At 58.9% G+C, this 16020-nt stretch overlaps 2 protein-coding genes across 3 annotated transcripts; one reads left to right on the top strand and one right to left on the bottom strand.

Moving 5' to 3' along the window:
- Window positions 1-2231: 2231 nt before the first annotated feature.
- LOC129130180 (uncharacterized) lies at window positions 2232-6303 on the bottom strand. The gene is made up of 14 exons (XM_077189655.1): window positions 5886-6303; window positions 5658-5818; window positions 5402-5561; window positions 5089-5259; window positions 4917-5008; window positions 4668-4825; window positions 4480-4583; window positions 4158-4382; window positions 3974-4059; window positions 3650-3786; window positions 3399-3488; window positions 3077-3285; window positions 2736-2942; window positions 2232-2628 (listed from the first exon to the last, which is right to left on the bottom strand). Exons 1-14 carry the CDS (start codon window positions 6201-6203, stop codon window positions 2341-2343), a joined length of 2406 nt encoding a protein of 801 aa, XP_077045770.1. The 5' UTR covers window positions 6204-6303; the 3' UTR covers window positions 2232-2340.
- Window positions 6304-8303: 2000 nt separating this feature from the next.
- Window positions 8304-14880, top strand: TRAPPC3 (trafficking protein particle complex subunit 3). Of its 2 annotated transcripts, XM_077189552.1 has the most exons (6): window positions 8307-8462; window positions 9943-9990; window positions 11485-11582; window positions 12320-12419; window positions 12679-12861; window positions 13311-14880. In XM_077189552.1, the coding sequence occupies exons 1-6, from the start codon at window positions 8421-8423 to the stop codon at window positions 13428-13430; spliced, it is 591 nt and encodes a 196-aa protein (XP_077045667.1). In that variant the 5' UTR covers window positions 8307-8420; the 3' UTR covers window positions 13431-14880. The 2 variants fall into 2 exon arrangements, with proteins under 2 accessions (XP_054504337.1, XP_077045667.1); XM_054648362.2 differs by lacking the exon at window positions 9943-9990 and having other exon boundaries at window positions 8304-8462.
- The last annotated feature ends 1140 nt before the right edge of the window (window positions 14881-16020 follow it).

Raw genomic sequence — 16020 nt, 5'->3', positions numbered from 1 at the left:
GAGCTCCTCAGCAGACGGGGCGGCCCCACTCTGTGATGCTGCAGGGGTAGCCCTACACCCCAAATCACCCTAAAGTCATCACCCTCCTACAGCCTGTAGCCCTGCACCCTCCCACCTCACCAGACAGAGCAGAGGCTTCCTGAAACTCCCAGAGCCTCGCCTGCCAGCTGACTCCCCACCAGGGAATGCTGCACGGCCAAGCCTCAGCTCTGGGAGCTGGGCACCCCAGGAGGATGGCAGGGAGAGCAATGTCCCAAAGAACTCACAAAGCCAGGATATGCCCTGGCACAGGAAAGGGGAACAGCCCCACTCACATTGTTGCGTGGCTGAGCCTCCAAAGGGCTGCAGCAGCCCCACAGCTCTGTATTTCCATGGCACACAAGGGATCTGGCAGAACAGGACTGGAGCCACTCCATGACATGCTCCAAGGGTGACTATGGGTGGCTTCCAAAGCCTCTTTGCCTGTGGGTCCCACAGCATCACCTGGAGCAGATGAGCACCTCAAGGCCCTGGGACAGCCTGGCACTGGATCCAGCCACATCCATGGTCCTTCTCCCCACAGAGGGGTCAGTCTGGAGCAGGGGCATGGTGAGGAAGGGGCAGCCGTGGGTGTACAGGGCCTGTGGCCGTGCTCCAACAGTGCAACATGAGAGGGCTCATGAATGCCATGCCAGCCCAAGTCGATGGGCTTATACAAGCAGGAATTGATCAATGACTCTGCTGCAGGCAGAGCCCTGCTGTGTTGGGGTTCCTGGGTCCAGCCCCACCGTTCCCGTGGTGCTGGGAACAGCTGCCCCCCCTGAGCTGATGGAAAATCCGATGAGCTCATGATGAGCACGGCACCCAGCCCTGGCTGCAGCATGCCCCAGCACTCCCTGTGCTCCTCAGCCCTGCAGCGTGGGGTGCAACACTGCCATGGCTCTGTCGGGCCAGTCTGGGCAGGGGGCTGCACCCTCAGGCCCAATACCTGGCCCTGATACCAACTGTAGGGACCCAAAGGGATCAGCACCTCAAAGTCAAAGGATAACTACAGCCACAGCTCAGCCCTGCCAGCGGGAGCTGACACTGTGCAAGTCTGGGAGCAAACAGGGATAAGGATGGCAAATAAACTCTGCCAGCACCTCTGAGCAAAGTACTGTGTGGGACACCCCATCCCACCCATTTCCACCTGCTCCCTATCCCTCTGCTCCCACCTCTCTCCTCAGCCCCAGGACTTTGCCCTGGCCCCAGGCTGCTCCCACCCTGCTGCTCTGACACGGTGCTCACAAGGGCTGCTCTGAATCCCTGTCCCCAAAGCACTCCAGCTGATTCCCTCTAGCCATGGGGCAGTGACCCAACAGGACCCTGGGAACGAGTGTCTGTCCCTGTGTCCTGTCCTGGGGTGGATGGATGGATGCAATAGGAACCCATCTCCAGAAGCATATCAGGGCAACAACCAGACACCCAGCATGCTGCCATGGGGCTACACCACAGCCCATGGCAAATCTCAGCTGCTGCAGAACAATCCCCTGTGGCTGTCAGTGACAAATGGGGCAGCAATGGGCTGAGCCACAGCGGGCTGCGCCCTGCCCTGCCGCAGCTCGCGCCTGCTCTGTAATTATCCCAAGCCGCATCTGTAATTAGTGTCCTGATGTCATGGGGTCAGGCCTGGGCAGCCCCACGCGCTCCCCGCCGCCCCCACCTTGGCCTCCGGCCTCGGGGCTGGAGGAGATCACAGTCTTCCAACACCATCCGGAGGAGTTCCTGCCCAGCTCCGGCTCCCCGCCAGCATTGCTGCCAGAATCACATCCCAGCGCTGTTCCACAGCCCCCGAGCTGCTGCAGGGTTGGATCTGTCCCTCGGGCCAGCGCAGGGCTTGCTCGCTCCAAACACTGCCCCCTTCCCTGCAGCATCCCGGCCTGGGAAGGAGAAGAGCCAGCCCCTGCCCTGCCGAGCCTCGCAGGGCTGCCAGTCACCGCTCCCTCGGCGCAGGGAATGCGCTGGGGCAGCCCTGCGGTTATAAATAGAGCGGGAGGAGCAGGCACGTGTGGCCGCAGCACACGCGGCTCCGGCGGCCGCTGCCCCGAGGCCGGTGTGGGGCACGGGCAGGGTGTGGGGCTGCAGCAGCGGCGCCTCGGGGTGGGACAGCCAGGGCAGGAGGGTGAAAGCACCGAGCAGGGCAGCGCGGTCCTGCTCCGGGGAGATGCCAGCGCGGCGCCTGGAAGGATGGAGGGGAGGCCCCACACAGCTGCCACGGAGCACCAGCACTTTATTGCAGGGCAGAGAAGCACCACACTGCCCACGGCACACGGAGTACCTTCCATCCCTTCCTCTGCCAGCACCCTGTGCCCACCCCCGCCGCTAACACGTGCGTAAGGGCCGGGCCGTGCCGGTGACACTGAACCGTGCGCTCAGCACCTCCGAGGGCGCCCGTGTCTTCTGGCCCGGCTGCTGCCCTCCAGCGAACAGGGTGAAGGTGCCGGGCTCCAGGCGCCAGTCCTGCGCCCAGACAGCGCGCTGCTCGGCCAGCACCTGGAAGAACAGCTTCACCTCCCGGCCGGCCAGCACGGCCACACGGCGGAAAGCCACCAGCTGCCAGCGGGGCACCGGCACGGATGACTGCTCCCAGCGCAGGTACAGCTGCACCACCTGCACGGAGGGATGGGACTCAGCACAGTGGGACTCTCCCTTGCAGGGGGAGCTCGGGCACATTTGTACCCCACACAGCCAGATCAGTGCAGAGCAGCTGTGCCCACCTCCTCACTGTCCCGCAGCCCTGTGTTCTCCAGCACCACAGACACAGAGAGGTTGGCACAGAGGGGCAGCACTGGGGGGCTCAGCACCAGGTCCCGATAGCGGAAGGTGGTGTAGGACAGCCCGTACCCAAAAGGGTAGAGCGGGGCCTCCTGCCCATAGTAGCGGTATGTCCGTCCCTCCATGGTGTAGTTCTCCATTGGTGGCACCTGCGGGACAAGGGCCAGTGGAACAGGGCAGGGCTGGGCGGGCACAGGCAAGAACCACAGCCCTGCACCCCGCAGCTGCTCCAGCCAGCAAGGCAGGGAAAGGCTAAGGGTGCAACCAGCAACCCTGGCCTTACCTGGTGCATGCCTGCAGGCCAAGTGGCTGGCAGCCGGCCAGCCGGGCTGGCCCCTGCCTCGCCCAGCAGGACCCTGGCAATGGCCAAACCCGTGGCCTGGGCAGGGAAGAAGCAGGCCAGGATGGCCCCCACGCCGTCGTGTGCCTGAGCCCAGCTCACGTCCAGGGGCCCCGCGTTGAACAGCAGCAGAATGACGGGGCGCCCAGCGGCTGCAGGGAGGTGGCTGTCACTGAGAGGCCGGTAGTGGCACTGCTGGGATGGCCCCAGGGTGTGCCATGGATGGGGAAAACCTGGGTGGGTTGAGGTGCCACAGAGCCCCTACCCGCCTGCACAGCATCCTGCAGCAGCTCCAGCTGGTGCCCCGGCAGGGACAGGTCACTCCGGTCTTTGGCCTCTGTCTCCACATCTACCCCTGGGTGGGGACAGCCAAGGGAGAGCCCCTTACACCCCTGTGGGTAGACAGGGCAGAGGGGCACCGACCGCCTCAGAGGTGGCTCATGGGCAGCCCCTCTCTCCCAGAGCATTCCCCTTCCTCTGGCAGTGCCCACCCAGTGCCCTCCCACTCCCACCTACCTGTGCCCAGGCAGACCAGCACCACATCAGCTGCCCCGACCACCCTCACCAGCTCTGCCCGTGAGTACCGCTTGCACCATGGCTCGCTGCAGCCTGCTGTGAAGCTGACATTGGCCCCCAGCATCTCCAGCCCCCTCCTGCACCAGGGAAGAGCAGAGGACACAGGGGCAGCTGTGCCCCAGGGTCGGGGCACAATGGGGACAGCTCCCTTGCCTGGCCACCAGCCAAGGGCCAAGCAGCTCCAGCAGCAGCCCTGGACAGTGCCCAGAAGAGGGGAATAGTGACCAGGAGAGGGGGACATGAGGTAGGACCACGCTGTCTCACCGGGGAGTGTAGATGTACTGAGGCTCTGGCACTGGTGCATAGTCCCCAAACAGTACCCGGGGATTGTCAGCAAAGGGACCCACGACCTGCAGAGGGCAGAGGGGTGAGGGTGGGCACCAGCAGCCCTGTGACACCTGGGTTGGACCCAGCATGTGCCCCTGCCCACCCCCTTGCAGGGGCTCACCACGAGGCGCTGGCTGGACAGGGCCTGGGCCCGCAGGGGCAGTGTCCCCCGCACATTCTTCAGCAGCACAAAGCTCTTGACAGCAGCTTCCAGCGAGAGGTTGCGGTGCTCGGGGCTCTGCACCACACTCAGGTCCAGGGAGCTGTAGGGGTTCATGGCTGGGGGGTCAAACTCCCCCAGCCGCATCCGTGTGTAGAAGAGGGGCCGGACCCGGTCACGCAGCATCTGTGGAGACCCCGACGACCCCAACACCTCAGTTGTGCCTGGCAGAGACAGCCCAGGCTCTCTGCCCACACCCCTGGTCCCACTCCCCTCAGCTCACCTGCAGCGTGATATTGCCCATGGCCAGAGCCTGAGGGATGCGCATGAACACGTTGTTCCTCATGCCATAGGAGAGCTCCAGGTTGCAGCCAGCGTTCACCGAGGCTGCCGTGCCAGGGAGAAGGGAGAACTCCCATCATGGCTGTGTCATGCCTGGGGACTGACCCCATGCCCAGCCCCTGAGCTCACCAACTGCTGTCTCCAGGAAGCTCTGTGTGTAGTGGTGCCCTAGCATGATGAGCTCCACAGCCCCCTCGTCGCTCACCACGTAGCCATCAAAGCCCCACTCGCCACGCAGGATGTCCGTCAGCAGCTTCTTGTTGGCACAAGCGGGGACGCCGTTGATCCTGTTGGAGAGGGGATGGGGCAGCCAGGAGAGCAGGGCACTGGCCATGCCAAGGGCAGCCCAGCCCACGTGGCCCCTGCCATGCTCCACACCTGTTATAGCTGCACATGAAGCTGTAGGAGCCAGCCCGCACACATGCCTGGAACTGGGGCAGGAAGGTCATGCGCCAGTCCCGCTCCAGCACCTGCAAGCACCATGGCAGAGCGGGGTCAGCACCTGGAGTGTCCCCTGCCCTATTAACACCCCCTGCCCCGCTGTGCTCACCTTGGCATCGAAGCTTAGCCTGGAGACGGGGATGTTCTCAGGGCCTCCGTGCACGCTGAAGTGTTTGCAGCCAGCGCTGGCCTTAACGTAACGGGGGTGCTGGCCCTGCAGCCCCTGCACAAAGCTGCGGGCAAGCTCCCCACTCAGGAACGGGTCCTCCCCATAGGTCTCCTGTCCGAGGCACAGGTGGGTCACCTCTGGGAGCCCCGTCCCCACATCCCCACAGCCTGGCAAGCCATGGCCACATCCAGCTGGTCAGCCACGGTCCCTTGTGGTCTGATCCCAGCCAGGGATCACCCGCCCAAGCTGGCACCTGGTTCCTCCCCCACAGCGGGTGCCTCATGATGTTCAGGACGGGGCTGAAGCAGCTGAGCCCGGTGTGGTCAGTGTAGCGTCCAGCAGCAGCAAAGCTGTTGTGTTTGGCTCTCACCTCGGTGGCCGTGGCGTTGGCCACACGGTAGATGAGTTCGGGACTGTGGGAACAGCGCAGGGGTGTCAGGGCGACGTAGGCAAGGGGGGACCTGTCTCACCAGGTCCCATCCCACACCCCCGGTCCCCGGTGCTGGTACCTGAAGGCGGCGGCGAGCCCCAACGCCTGCGGGAAAGCCGTGGCCCATCCAGGTGCCTCGCCGTCGCCCCGCAGACACTCGGTGTTCCAGTTGTAGGGCGCGATGCCCAGCCGCGGGATGGGGGGCGCGGGGCCGTTCCCCATCGCTCCCCCCCTCGCCACCTGCGGGGCAGCGGCGCTGAGCGGGGAGTCCCGCGGGGGCCCCGGGGGGGTCCCGCCGCCCCCTCACCTGCAGCACCAGCTCGGCGGGGCTCAGCCGGCCCAGCAGGTCGTCGAGGCGGCGCTGCCAGGGCAGAGAGGGGTCCCAGAAAGGGAAGGGGGGCGTCTGAGCCCGGGCTGCCCCCGCGCCCAGCGCCGCGCTCAGCACCAGCACCCGCAGCCCCAGCGCCGCTGCTGGGAGAGCCCCGCACGGCATGGCCCGGCCCGGCTCCCGGGATTTGCACGGCATGGCTCGGCCTGGCTCCTGGAATTTGCACGGCACGGCACGGCTCGGGCCCCGCGATCCGCACGGCATGGCTCGGCCTGGCTCCCGGGATTTGCACGGCATGGCCCGGCCCGGCTCCCGGGATCTGCACGGCACGGTTCGGCCCGGCCCCGGTGCACCAAGCCCCCGCGATGGGCGCGGCGGGGCGGAGCGCGCTGCAGGCGGTCCTGCGCCCACCGGACGGGGCGGAGCGCGGTAGAACGGGACAGGTCAGGGGGGCCCGGGGGGCTTTGCCAGGTCCCGGCCGCCCCCCGGGCCGGTTTGCGAGATTCACCCCGTGCATCGGGGTCTGTATGCGGGGGCCGGCGAGCCCCGAGCCCCGCGCACCCGGCCCCGCCGCGGGGACAAGTGGCGGCGTTTCGGTTCCGCCCGTCTCCCGGAGCATCTCCCGTGTGCGGGCGGGAACCGGCAGAGCCGCCCGGCGCCGTCAGACCGGCTCTCGGTGCCCTCGGCTGCAGCGGGGCTGGCTCGGCCCCTGCCCGGGGCCGGGGAGCAGTAACGGCTCCGCCTGGGAGGGATCTCCCGTGCTCACTGGGCGTTGTGGCACGACACGGACTGAGATGCCACCGCGGGTGCCCTGTGCCCCTCGTGCCCCCCAGCTCAGCACGGAGGGACACTGCCAGGGACCTCTGTGGTGACCAGGGACACGGTGCCTTCTTACGTTGGATATTAGGAAAATGTTCTCCCCCCCGAGGGTGCTGGGCACTGCCCAGGCTTCCCAGGGAATGGGCATGGCCCCAAGGCTGCCAGAGCTCCAGGAGCGTTTGGACAACGCTCTCAGGCACAGGGTGGGATTGTTGGGGTGTCTGGGCAGGGCCAGGAGCTGGACTCCATGGTCCTTGTGGGTTTGATCCAACTCAGGGTGTTCTAGGATTCAATGATCTCCATCAGCCACCTGGGGAGTGGTGGCCACTGTGGCAGGAGAGCACAAGGTGGCACTTGGGACTGGGAGCAGGAGGGGACGTGGCTCTGCAGAGCCTGGGACAACCAAAGCACGCCCCGGTGCCAGCCCAGTGCCCCGCAGCTGGCCGTGTCCTGGGGATGCAGCCATGTAAGGCAATGCCAGCAGGTCACCACAGCCCGGCCGGTCCCCAGGCTCCTGCTCGGCGGTGACAGCGAGCCAGCTCCCAGCTGCTGGATTCCTGAGCAGCCAGCAGGATTGGGGCGGTCCCCCTGTGCCCAGAGCACGTCCTGCCCCCAGCACACCACCCCAGCACTCACTCAGTGACAGGTCTGGGACGGGGACATAATGGGATAAACAAATAAACAACAGGAGATTAAATGAAAAGTAAACAATGCCAGGCACACTCTGTCTGGGAGCAGAACCTGGTGCACCCGGGGCCATGCTGGCTTGAGGAGGGTCAGGGGAAGCTGAGCTGTTCAGGGAATATTCCCTGCAGTTCTGCAGCCCCGAGCCGGCTGGTTTCTGTGACAGCCTGTCCTTTGCCCTGCTCTTGTGGGGTCATTTGTGGGCCTCACGGGGTGGAAACCTGCTTGTGTTCCATATTGAGCCGCAGCCTAAGGATCTGAGCTTGCCCAATCCTGCCAGCACAGGGCTTGCTTCATCCGCCTATCTGCCCTTTCCCCAGAAATCAGCCCCTGTCCAGCCCCTGGAGCCGGGCAAGGAAGGCACAGGAACAGGGCCTGGCCCTGGCAGAGCTCAAGGAACGTTTGCACAATGCTCTCAGGAACACGGTGGGATTGCTGGGGTGTCCTGTGCAGGGCCAGGAGTTGGCCTCGATCCTTGTGGGTCCCTCCCAGCTGGGGATATTCCACGATTCTACTCCGACTCCAAGGTGGCAGTGTGGGACCAAGGTGGGAGCAGGAGCGCAGCCGAAGCCCCCTTTCCCATGGGGCTGGGGGCCGCGGGGAGGCCTGCAGGGAGCCAGCAGCACCGGGACCAGCCGTAGGGAGCAGCACCGGGGTCACCATTGAGCCACCGGCCGGGCAGGGGCCACAGGCCGGCGTTCGGGGGCAGCGGGAGCGGCGGGGCCGGGCCGGGCCCAGCGCGGCCCCGATGGCGACGGCGCCACAGTTGAGGCGGGCGGTAGCGCCCTCTGGCGGCGACCGCGGCCGTCACCTCCCGCCGGGATTGGGCGGTGCCTCACGGTCACGTTGGCGCGCGATGCCCTCTTGGATTTGTAGTCCAGCCGGGCGGGCGGGGCGCGGACGGCGGCGCGGCGGGGACTGCGTGTCCCGTGGTGCCCCGCGGCGTTCCGGGGATCCCTTGGTGCCCGCGGCGGACAGAGCGGCCGGGCCGGGCCGGGCCGGGCGGACACGATGTCGCGGCAGGGCGGGCGCGGCACCGAGAGCAAGAAAATGGTAACGGCGGGGCCGGCGTGGCGAGCGCATGGCGTGGGGCACCCGGGGAACCGGCCCGCGGCGCGGGTGACCGGGCCCGGGCCGCAGCGCCCGGTGCGGCGGGGCCGGGCAGCCAACAGCGGCACCGGGCGCTCCCCTTTGTGGGAAGTTCTCACCCAAAACGCTTCCCTGGCGTGTTTCGCTTCCCCTCTCCAGCTCATTCCGCGTTATCAGCCCGGCTGAGGCAGGAACTGAAAGATGGAGCCCAAAGCTCCAGAGCTGAGCTCCAATTCTGGGTCAAACCAGGTCGAATTCATGAATTTTTAATGCAAAATAAGTAATAAAAAAATAAAACCTGGGGTCTTCTTCCTCTTTGGCCGTGAGGAGGGGTTGGTTCGGGCTTACCTGCCCTCTCCTGCCTCACCAAACCCCAGAGGATTCTTTTCTAGGGATTCAGCTCCTTAAATACAACGATTGTGTAAAGAATTGTGTTAATTCACTGGAGTTCTGGCACTTCCGTAGCCATAAAACAGATGCATTGTGTGGATTGTCAAATAATAGAAATACTGGGAAAGCTTTGGGCACCTTAATTACATCAAATGGATTGAAAATGAAAAAATTGTTCCAAATCTGTCTTATTGTAACAGCTCAAGTTGCCTTTAATAACAGCATCTCAGCCATAAGTGAGATCAGCTCTGGGAGTGCTGGGGCTGCTGGTGGCAGGTGACACCGCCATGGCCTCACACGGTGACAGCACCTCAGGCTGGGGACAGCTGGATTCCCTCCATCCATCCCCATCCCCATCCCCTCTCCACCTCTGTCTTTACTAAAACAACTGAAACCCGTAAAACCAACGCTCCCTGTTCTGCATGTCTGTTAAATTCTCTGCCAAGTCTCTGATTCCAGCAGAGCCAAAGGAACTTCCCCCTTGTCCTTCCAGTGATGGGAATTGCCCAGCCTTTAGTTTTCCAAGAGGAAAGCAAATTTTTAAGCAAAACCCCCAAAGAACATATCAGTTCTTTAGATCCAAAGTGTGGCAACAGCTCCAAGCAGCCCCTCTGGTTGTTTTCATACCTAAAGCCTTTTTGTCCTTGTGAATGGCAATCCCAGAATCCCAGACTGGTTTGGGTTGGAAGGGGCCTTAAAGTTCATCTCATTCCACCCCTGCCATGGGCAGAGACACCTCCCACTGTCCCAGGCTGCTCCAAGCCCTGTCCAGCCTGGCCTTGGGCACTCCAAGGGATCCAGGAGCAGCCACAGCTGCTCTGGGCACCCTGTGCCAGGGCCTGCCCACCCTCACAGGGAAGAATTTTTTCCTAATCCAGAAACGAGACAAGGTGGAATTCCCTGTGTCCTCTACAAACCCAATTTCTATTTGTTTGGGGGTATTTCCTCTGTGTGTTTGTTGTGGCTTTGTGTGAACTTATGGTGATCTGTGTTGTCACTTAACTCTGATCTTGTCTCTTTTCCCTCCCTGCCTGCTGCTGCTTTCATTCTCTAGTATTGGTATTTGCCATTCATTTCACCTTCTGCCTCTCTGCAGCTCATGGTAGGTGACAGATCCCAGGTCAGCCCCTGTGATCCCTCTGCATGCCAAAACTGACAGCAGAAACCAGTGCTGGGGGTTTGTTTGTTCCCCAAAACTTCCTTTTGCAGAGTTTTGCTTTGCAGCCTGTAATGACCTCGTTAATCACTGGTCTGGCTTAATGGCTCCCAAAAAATGCTCTTTGACATCATTTGAGGGTGAGGATTGAAGGTGGTGGCTGGGAGAGGAGAATTTTTCCCTTTTTTTGCAATTTTTCTGCAAATCTGACAATTGTGCAAAGAAAACATGAGTGACTTTGGTCCTGGCCAGTCCCAGAACGTGCACAGCATGAGAGCTGAGCTGGCCTGGGCTTGGCCACCCTGAGCCTGTTCTGGATCTGTGAAGCAAATTCTGTGCCTGGACAACTTTCTAGGGCCAGATGAGTCCTTTTACTTGGTACAGAATTTCATAAATCCCTCAGTGGAGGAGCATTTTGGGCCTGTTGAAAGGACCAGAGCTGGAGCCTGATGGGCACTGCCCACTTGTAACATGTTCATGAAACAGAGGGAAGAGTTTGAGTCAGATCTCAGCTCTAGGCCAGTGCTTGAGGTAAATTCAGGGCCCTAGCATGGCACCTCCAGCCATCCAGGAGGTGTTGGTGTCTTTACCAAAATCCCAGAATAGTTTGGGTTGAAAGGGATCTTAAAACTCATCCAGTTCCACCCCCTTCCAAGGGCAGGGGCACCTTCTAGTAGCTTGCCCCTTCCTCCAAGCCTCATTCCAAGGAGAATGAAGTTGTTGCCAGAACTGGAGCTGGGATCTCTCCTTATTAAACTGGAGCTGAGATTTCTCCTTATTAAACTGGAACTGAGATCTTTCCTTGTTAAACTGGAGCTGAGATTTCTCCTTATTAAACTGGAGCTGGGATCTCTCCTTGTTAAACTGGAGCTGGGATCTCTCCTTGTTAAACTGGAGCTGAGATCTCATTAAACTGGAACTAGGATCTCTCCTTTTTAAACTGGAACTGAGATCTTTCCTTGTTAATCTGGAACTGAGATCTTTCCTTATTTAACTGGAGCTGGGGTCTCTCCTTGTTAATCTGGAACTGAGATCTTTCCTTATTAAACTGGAGCTGGGATCTCTCTTGTTAATCTGGAACTGAGATCTTTCCTTATTAAACTGGAGCTGGGATCTCTCCTTTTTAAACTGGAACTGAGATCTTTCCTTGTTAATCTGGAGCTGGGATCTCTCCTTGTTAATCTGGAGCTGGGATCTTTCCTTATTAAACTGGAGCTGGGATCTCTCCTTGTTAATCTGGAACTGAGATCTTTCCTTGTTAATCTGGAGCTGGGATCTCTCCTTGTTAATCTGGAGCTGGGATCTCTCCTTGTTGAGCACAGATTCCTTTGAGACAGCAGGTCCCTGTTCCCCTCTCCGTGCCGAGGTGGCGGCGCTGGACTCGGAGGCAGCGGAGCCCGGGCGGGTTCTGTTGGGTGAATTTTGTTTTCCTGTGCACAGAACTCGGAGCTGTTCACGCTGACCTATGGTGCCCTGGTGACCCAGCTCTGCAAGGACTACGAGAATGATGATGATGTCAACAAGCAGCTGGACAAAATGTGAGTACATGCACAGGTGGGAGTGGATCTGCCATGCTGGAGCTGTAGGGGAGCTGGGATCACAGCAAGGATCACAGCAGGGATCACAGCAGGGATTGGTGCCTCAGGTTTTAGCTTTTATGTTTTTCAGATTCTGTGCTGCTTTAGTGTGTGGTCCTGAGCTTCATATTAGGGAATGGTAAACTCTCTGCACAGAGTAGGGAGACAAAACAATTCCTCCTCTTGCTGGGGACCAAGGACAAATGATCCAAATTTCAGGCCCAAGAGCACAAACAACATGGGCTGAAGAGAGAAAAACAAGAAGGAAGAAGAATGGGACTTCATGGGCTAAAGCTGTAATTGGACAATTAACTCCAATATGCAAATGGACCAGAACTTATAAAAGTGAGAGACCCTGTGACCAGTCGTTTGTTTTTTTGTGACCATTTTGGGTTTATCTTGGGTATAGCCCTGGCTTTGCTCTTGTGCTGCCCAAGGTGGATCCATTGAGGCCTTTTAATAAATCCCTGCTTTATTCTTTAGCTCTGTCCAGCCTCTGCTCTAGCTCAGCCTTCACCAGGTATCAGGATCACAGCAGGGATCTCAGCCACATCCCTGTGTGCTGCTCCAGGAGCAAAACCCTGGCAGGCTGAAGTTATTTAACACTGACATTTCTCAGATTAGACTTTGCTTCTTCACTCTCTTATTTTATAAATATTTGTTGTCTTTCTGAAGCTGTTGCTCTGGTCCCTTCACAGGGGTTACAACATCGGTGTCCGGCTCATTGAGGACTTCCTGGCCCGCTCCAATGTTGGGAGGTGCCACGATTTCCGTGAAACTGCAGATGTTATAGCAAAGGTAAATGTCCAAGCACAGCTTTGTCAGGGTTTTTGGGGGGGGGTTTGCATGTGAGGATGGAATATTTGCTACTCACAGGACTGTTTTGGGAGTTTGATGAAGATTGTGGGGAGGGAAAAAAAATGCTTTAGCCCAAGTACTGCTGGCTGGTGGGAACTGGAAGAAAGGAGAAATGTTTGCAAACCCCTTGAGTAATTTTACAAAATCAAAGCTGTGCTGTTGCCTCAGCTGTTCTTGTTCCTCCTGTTTGCCACAACAGATTGCATTTAAAATGTACCTGGGCATCACTCCGAGCATCACCAACTGGAGTCCTGGGGGCGACGAGTTCTCCCTGATCTTGGAAAACAACCCCTTGGTGGACTTTGTGGAGCTCCCTGACAACCACTCAACCCTCATCTACTCCAACCTGCTCTGTGGGGTGCTGCGAGGTGCCCTGGAAATGGTGAGCCACATCTCCCTTCCCTTGGGATGGGTGTATGGACAGCCAGGTGTCAGCAGGTACTTGAGTTCTGTGTTTGTGATTTCTGGGTTTGCTTTGGGCTTGAACCACATTCCCAGGAGAAGGGCAGAACTGCAGGAGCACTTGGCTGCTGTCATGTGTGGCAGCTGAGGCCCAGAGGTAGTGCCTGAGCCCTTTCAGCTCACGACCCAAGTTTAAGCACATCTCCCTGAGTTTGTATGAAGCTCCAAAATCCTCACTCTGCAGCTGCTGTGAGCCCTAGCTGGGAATTGGCTGGAACAGCTGTGTCTCAAATTTAGGACTTTGTAGAGCTCTGTATGTCATGTCATGCCTGTAGAGCCCTTAAGCTGGTGCTCCAGGATCATTCAGTCCCTGGAGAAGCTGCTGTTAACAGGGAGTTACCAGCTCCTCTCTGCTCTTCCCTCACTTAGGTGCAGATGGCTGTCGATGTGAAGTTTGTCCAGGACACCCTGAAGGGCGACAGCGTCACAGAAATAAGGATGAAATTTATCAGGAGGATTGAAGACAACCTTCCAGCTGGGGAAGAGTGAACCACAGCCCCATCTCCCTGGGGACTGGAGGGACCAGCTGGGTTTGGCCATTAGCTTTCCTCACAGATCCATAGGGATCTCCAGCCCCTGCACACTCAGACTGACTCACTGACTGTCTCAGATGTTGTTTTCTTCTACTCTCACTTCCATCCTTTGTAGAAGATGATTGTCTGGTTGCTGTTTATTTCCCAGGTTCATTCTGAAGCTTTTTCATCAGGTGATGTCCTTTTCCTTCCCCCTGGGGGCTTCCTAAGCTCAGTTTCCAGTTGTGACCTGGGCTGTGTGAGAACAACTGCTCAGACTCCAGGAGAGCTCTGGTCTCTTCACATTGGTGTTGGAGGGCCAGAATTGGAGACCAAGCTACAAGAGCCCACTGATTCCCTGCTAAACCCTGTCCTTCCTTAAATGAGGTGTTTAAAATCCATTTGGAGATGTGTGTAGTGTTTCTGTAGATCAAACTGGCTTCCTGCACTTGATTCTGAAGTCACTGGCAAATGCAAGCTTGATCCAAAGGGGTGGCTGGGGAGAGCTGCTGGCACCAGGGCAGGGGCTGCTCTGCTCAGGGGGCTGTGGCACCTCAGAAATCTGAGAGTCCCATGGCCTTTCCATTGTCCCTTCCCTCAAGGTGAGAAGCCTCACCTCTGGAGGGGAGGAGATCAAACTCCAGTGGAGCAGGAGGAACTATTTTACATGTGGAGCATTGGTGCTCCACAGTGGGCACAGCCTGGGGCTGCATGGGGTGTCATGGAGTGAGGAGCAAACTCAGGCTGAGGCCTGGGAGGTGTTAAAAACATTTCAGGCTCTGTTCTGATGTTGGAGGATGTAAAGGCTGCATGGTGTGAAGGCAGTGCCAGGGTTTGTTCTCTCTCACTGGTGTTCAGTAGAATTTCCCAGTTACTTGACCTGTGGCACTTGCCGCTCTCAAAAATAAATACATAAAGAAGTATTAGATAACAAAAAGCAAGAGATTGGAACATCAGCTTCTGCCACCCAGAGCTAGAGAGCACAGTCAAGCATTGGGTTCCCAAATCACTTTACATAGCATGAAGGCACAGCCCCTCAAGGTCTTTGTGAACTCCAGAATTTGTGTTGGTTGATGCCTGAATGTGAGGTGAGAGGGAGCAACCCACTGCTTGTGCTGCTCTTTTTTTGCTTTTCTGGGGGAATGTAGGGTCATCTGGCACTGGATGGCTGGCCCTGTCCCTTTTTGGCCCCAGAGTCCCTTTGGATGCCCTGTGTGACACATGCCCTGTGGAGGGACAGCGAGTGGCTGTAAGAGCAGTCAGGCATGGCAGTGGCCCAGCAGTGCCAGGTGGCTGTTGGTGGCAGAGGTGCCACTTGGTCACGTTGCAGAGCTCAAAACCATCCCTTATTTCTCATTGTTGACCATTCCAAGTCACTTTAGAGCTGCATTTTAGGAGCAATTGCATTAAAAGAATCGCGATGTCAATTCTTTGGTTTCCTCTTGCCTGTGTTCTGGTGGTGGGTGCTGGCAGGGTGACAGTGGTGACAGGGTGTCCAGGGCTGGCAGGGTGACAGCAGCACTGCCCCAAGAATTCCTGGAAGCTGCTGCCTGCAGGAACCTGCCCAGCATTGCACCACGGAGGGACTGGGGGCAGACACTCAGTGTGGCCAGCCTGGGGTCTGTGAATGCACTGTGTGCCCAGTGCCTGGGACTGTGCCACCAGCCTGAGGCAGCTGCTGCAGAGCCAAAACTCTCTGTGGGCATTCACAGTGGCAAAAAATCACCTGGAGGGGCATCTGAGCCTCCTCTGCTGCCAGCTCAGTGCTGCTCCATGGCTGGCATTGGCTGTGTAGTGCTGCTGCCAGGAGTGTGGAGACAAGGAGCAGCAAGGGCTGCCCTCCAGGAGCAGTTTGTGCTTCCCTTTCTTGTGTGAGTGCTCCCCAGGAGCCCTGCTCTGGTGGGATCTCTGCTCTGTGCTCCTGGGCATTCCCTGCTCCAGGGTCACCCTGCAGTCACGCTCCATCCCAGGCACTGAGTGCCAGGGCTCTGCCAGCCCCAGGGATGGGGAAGTGGCAGCTTTTCCCATAAAGTGGTTTTTTTTCTCTGGAGCTGGTGAGCACCACGTGCTGCCAGCCTGGCCAGGAGTGGGAGCCAGCCAGGGCAGCCCCAAACAGCCCCAACATGCACCCAGATCCTGAGGCTGTGCCCCAGAGGGTCTGGGGGGAGTGAGATCCCTTGTCCTCACCCCTGCAGAGAGTGGATCCTGGACTCCTGCTCCCAGCCCCTTGGGAATTCAAGTAATTTGCTGGGGCGACAGGGTCAAAACCAGCCCAGACCTTCTGGAAGAACAAAAAGCAGAAATTGCATTAAGTAAATTAAAACTGTCTACTACTGAGCAGCTCGCTGCAGACAAGGGAGAATATGCAAAAAGCTCTGTTTGAAACCTACTAAATATTACCATGTGCTGTTTATAGGAAACAAATGGGGAAAGGCATCTGCATCAATAAACCCCAACGTGGCTGGGCTTGGACTGAAGCCTTTCCACGGCTCTGGGTTATTGAATACCCGTGGCTTTCATGTGGTGCCAGCCCTGACCCCTGACACATACCGCGGAGGGGAAAGTTG

The sequence above is a fragment of the Agelaius phoeniceus genome, chromosome 22, assembly GCF_051311805.1.
Source record: "Agelaius phoeniceus isolate bAgePho1 chromosome 22, bAgePho1.hap1, whole genome shotgun sequence".
NCBI lineage: Eukaryota > Metazoa > Chordata > Aves > Passeriformes > Icteridae > Agelaius > Agelaius phoeniceus.
The sequence above is the reverse complement of the archived record's forward strand: the minus strand, read 5'-3'. Positions and strand labels throughout refer to the sequence as shown.

What these genes read in the sequence shown, in the direction of transcription:
- LOC129130180 (XM_077189655.1), bottom strand. Translation starts at nt 6,203, where the DNA reads ATGCCGTGCAAATCCCGGGAGCCAGGCCGAGCCATGCCGTGCGGATCG. An exon ending in GGGCTCGCCGCCGCCTTCAG is followed by an intron (nt 5,562 to 5,657) that starts GTACCAGCACCG and finishes CTGTTCCCACAG; the next exon opens with TCCCGAACTCATCTACCGTG. An exon ending in GCAGGATGCTGTGCAGGCGG is followed by an intron (nt 3,286 to 3,398) that starts GTAGGGGCTCTG and finishes ACCTCCCTGCAG; the next exon opens with CCGCTGGGCGCCCCGTCATT.
- TRAPPC3 (XM_077189552.1), top strand. Translation starts at nt 8,421, where the DNA reads ATGTCGCGGCAGGGCGGGCGCGGCACCGAGAGCAAGAAAATG. An exon ending in GCACCGAGAGCAAGAAAATG is followed by an intron (nt 8,463 to 9,942) that starts GTAACGGCGGGG and finishes TTCATTCTCTAG; the next exon opens with TATTGGTATTTGCCATTCAT. An exon ending in AACAAGCAGCTGGACAAAAT is followed by an intron (nt 11,583 to 12,319) that starts GTGAGTACATGC and finishes GTCCCTTCACAG; the next exon opens with GGGTTACAACATCGGTGTCC.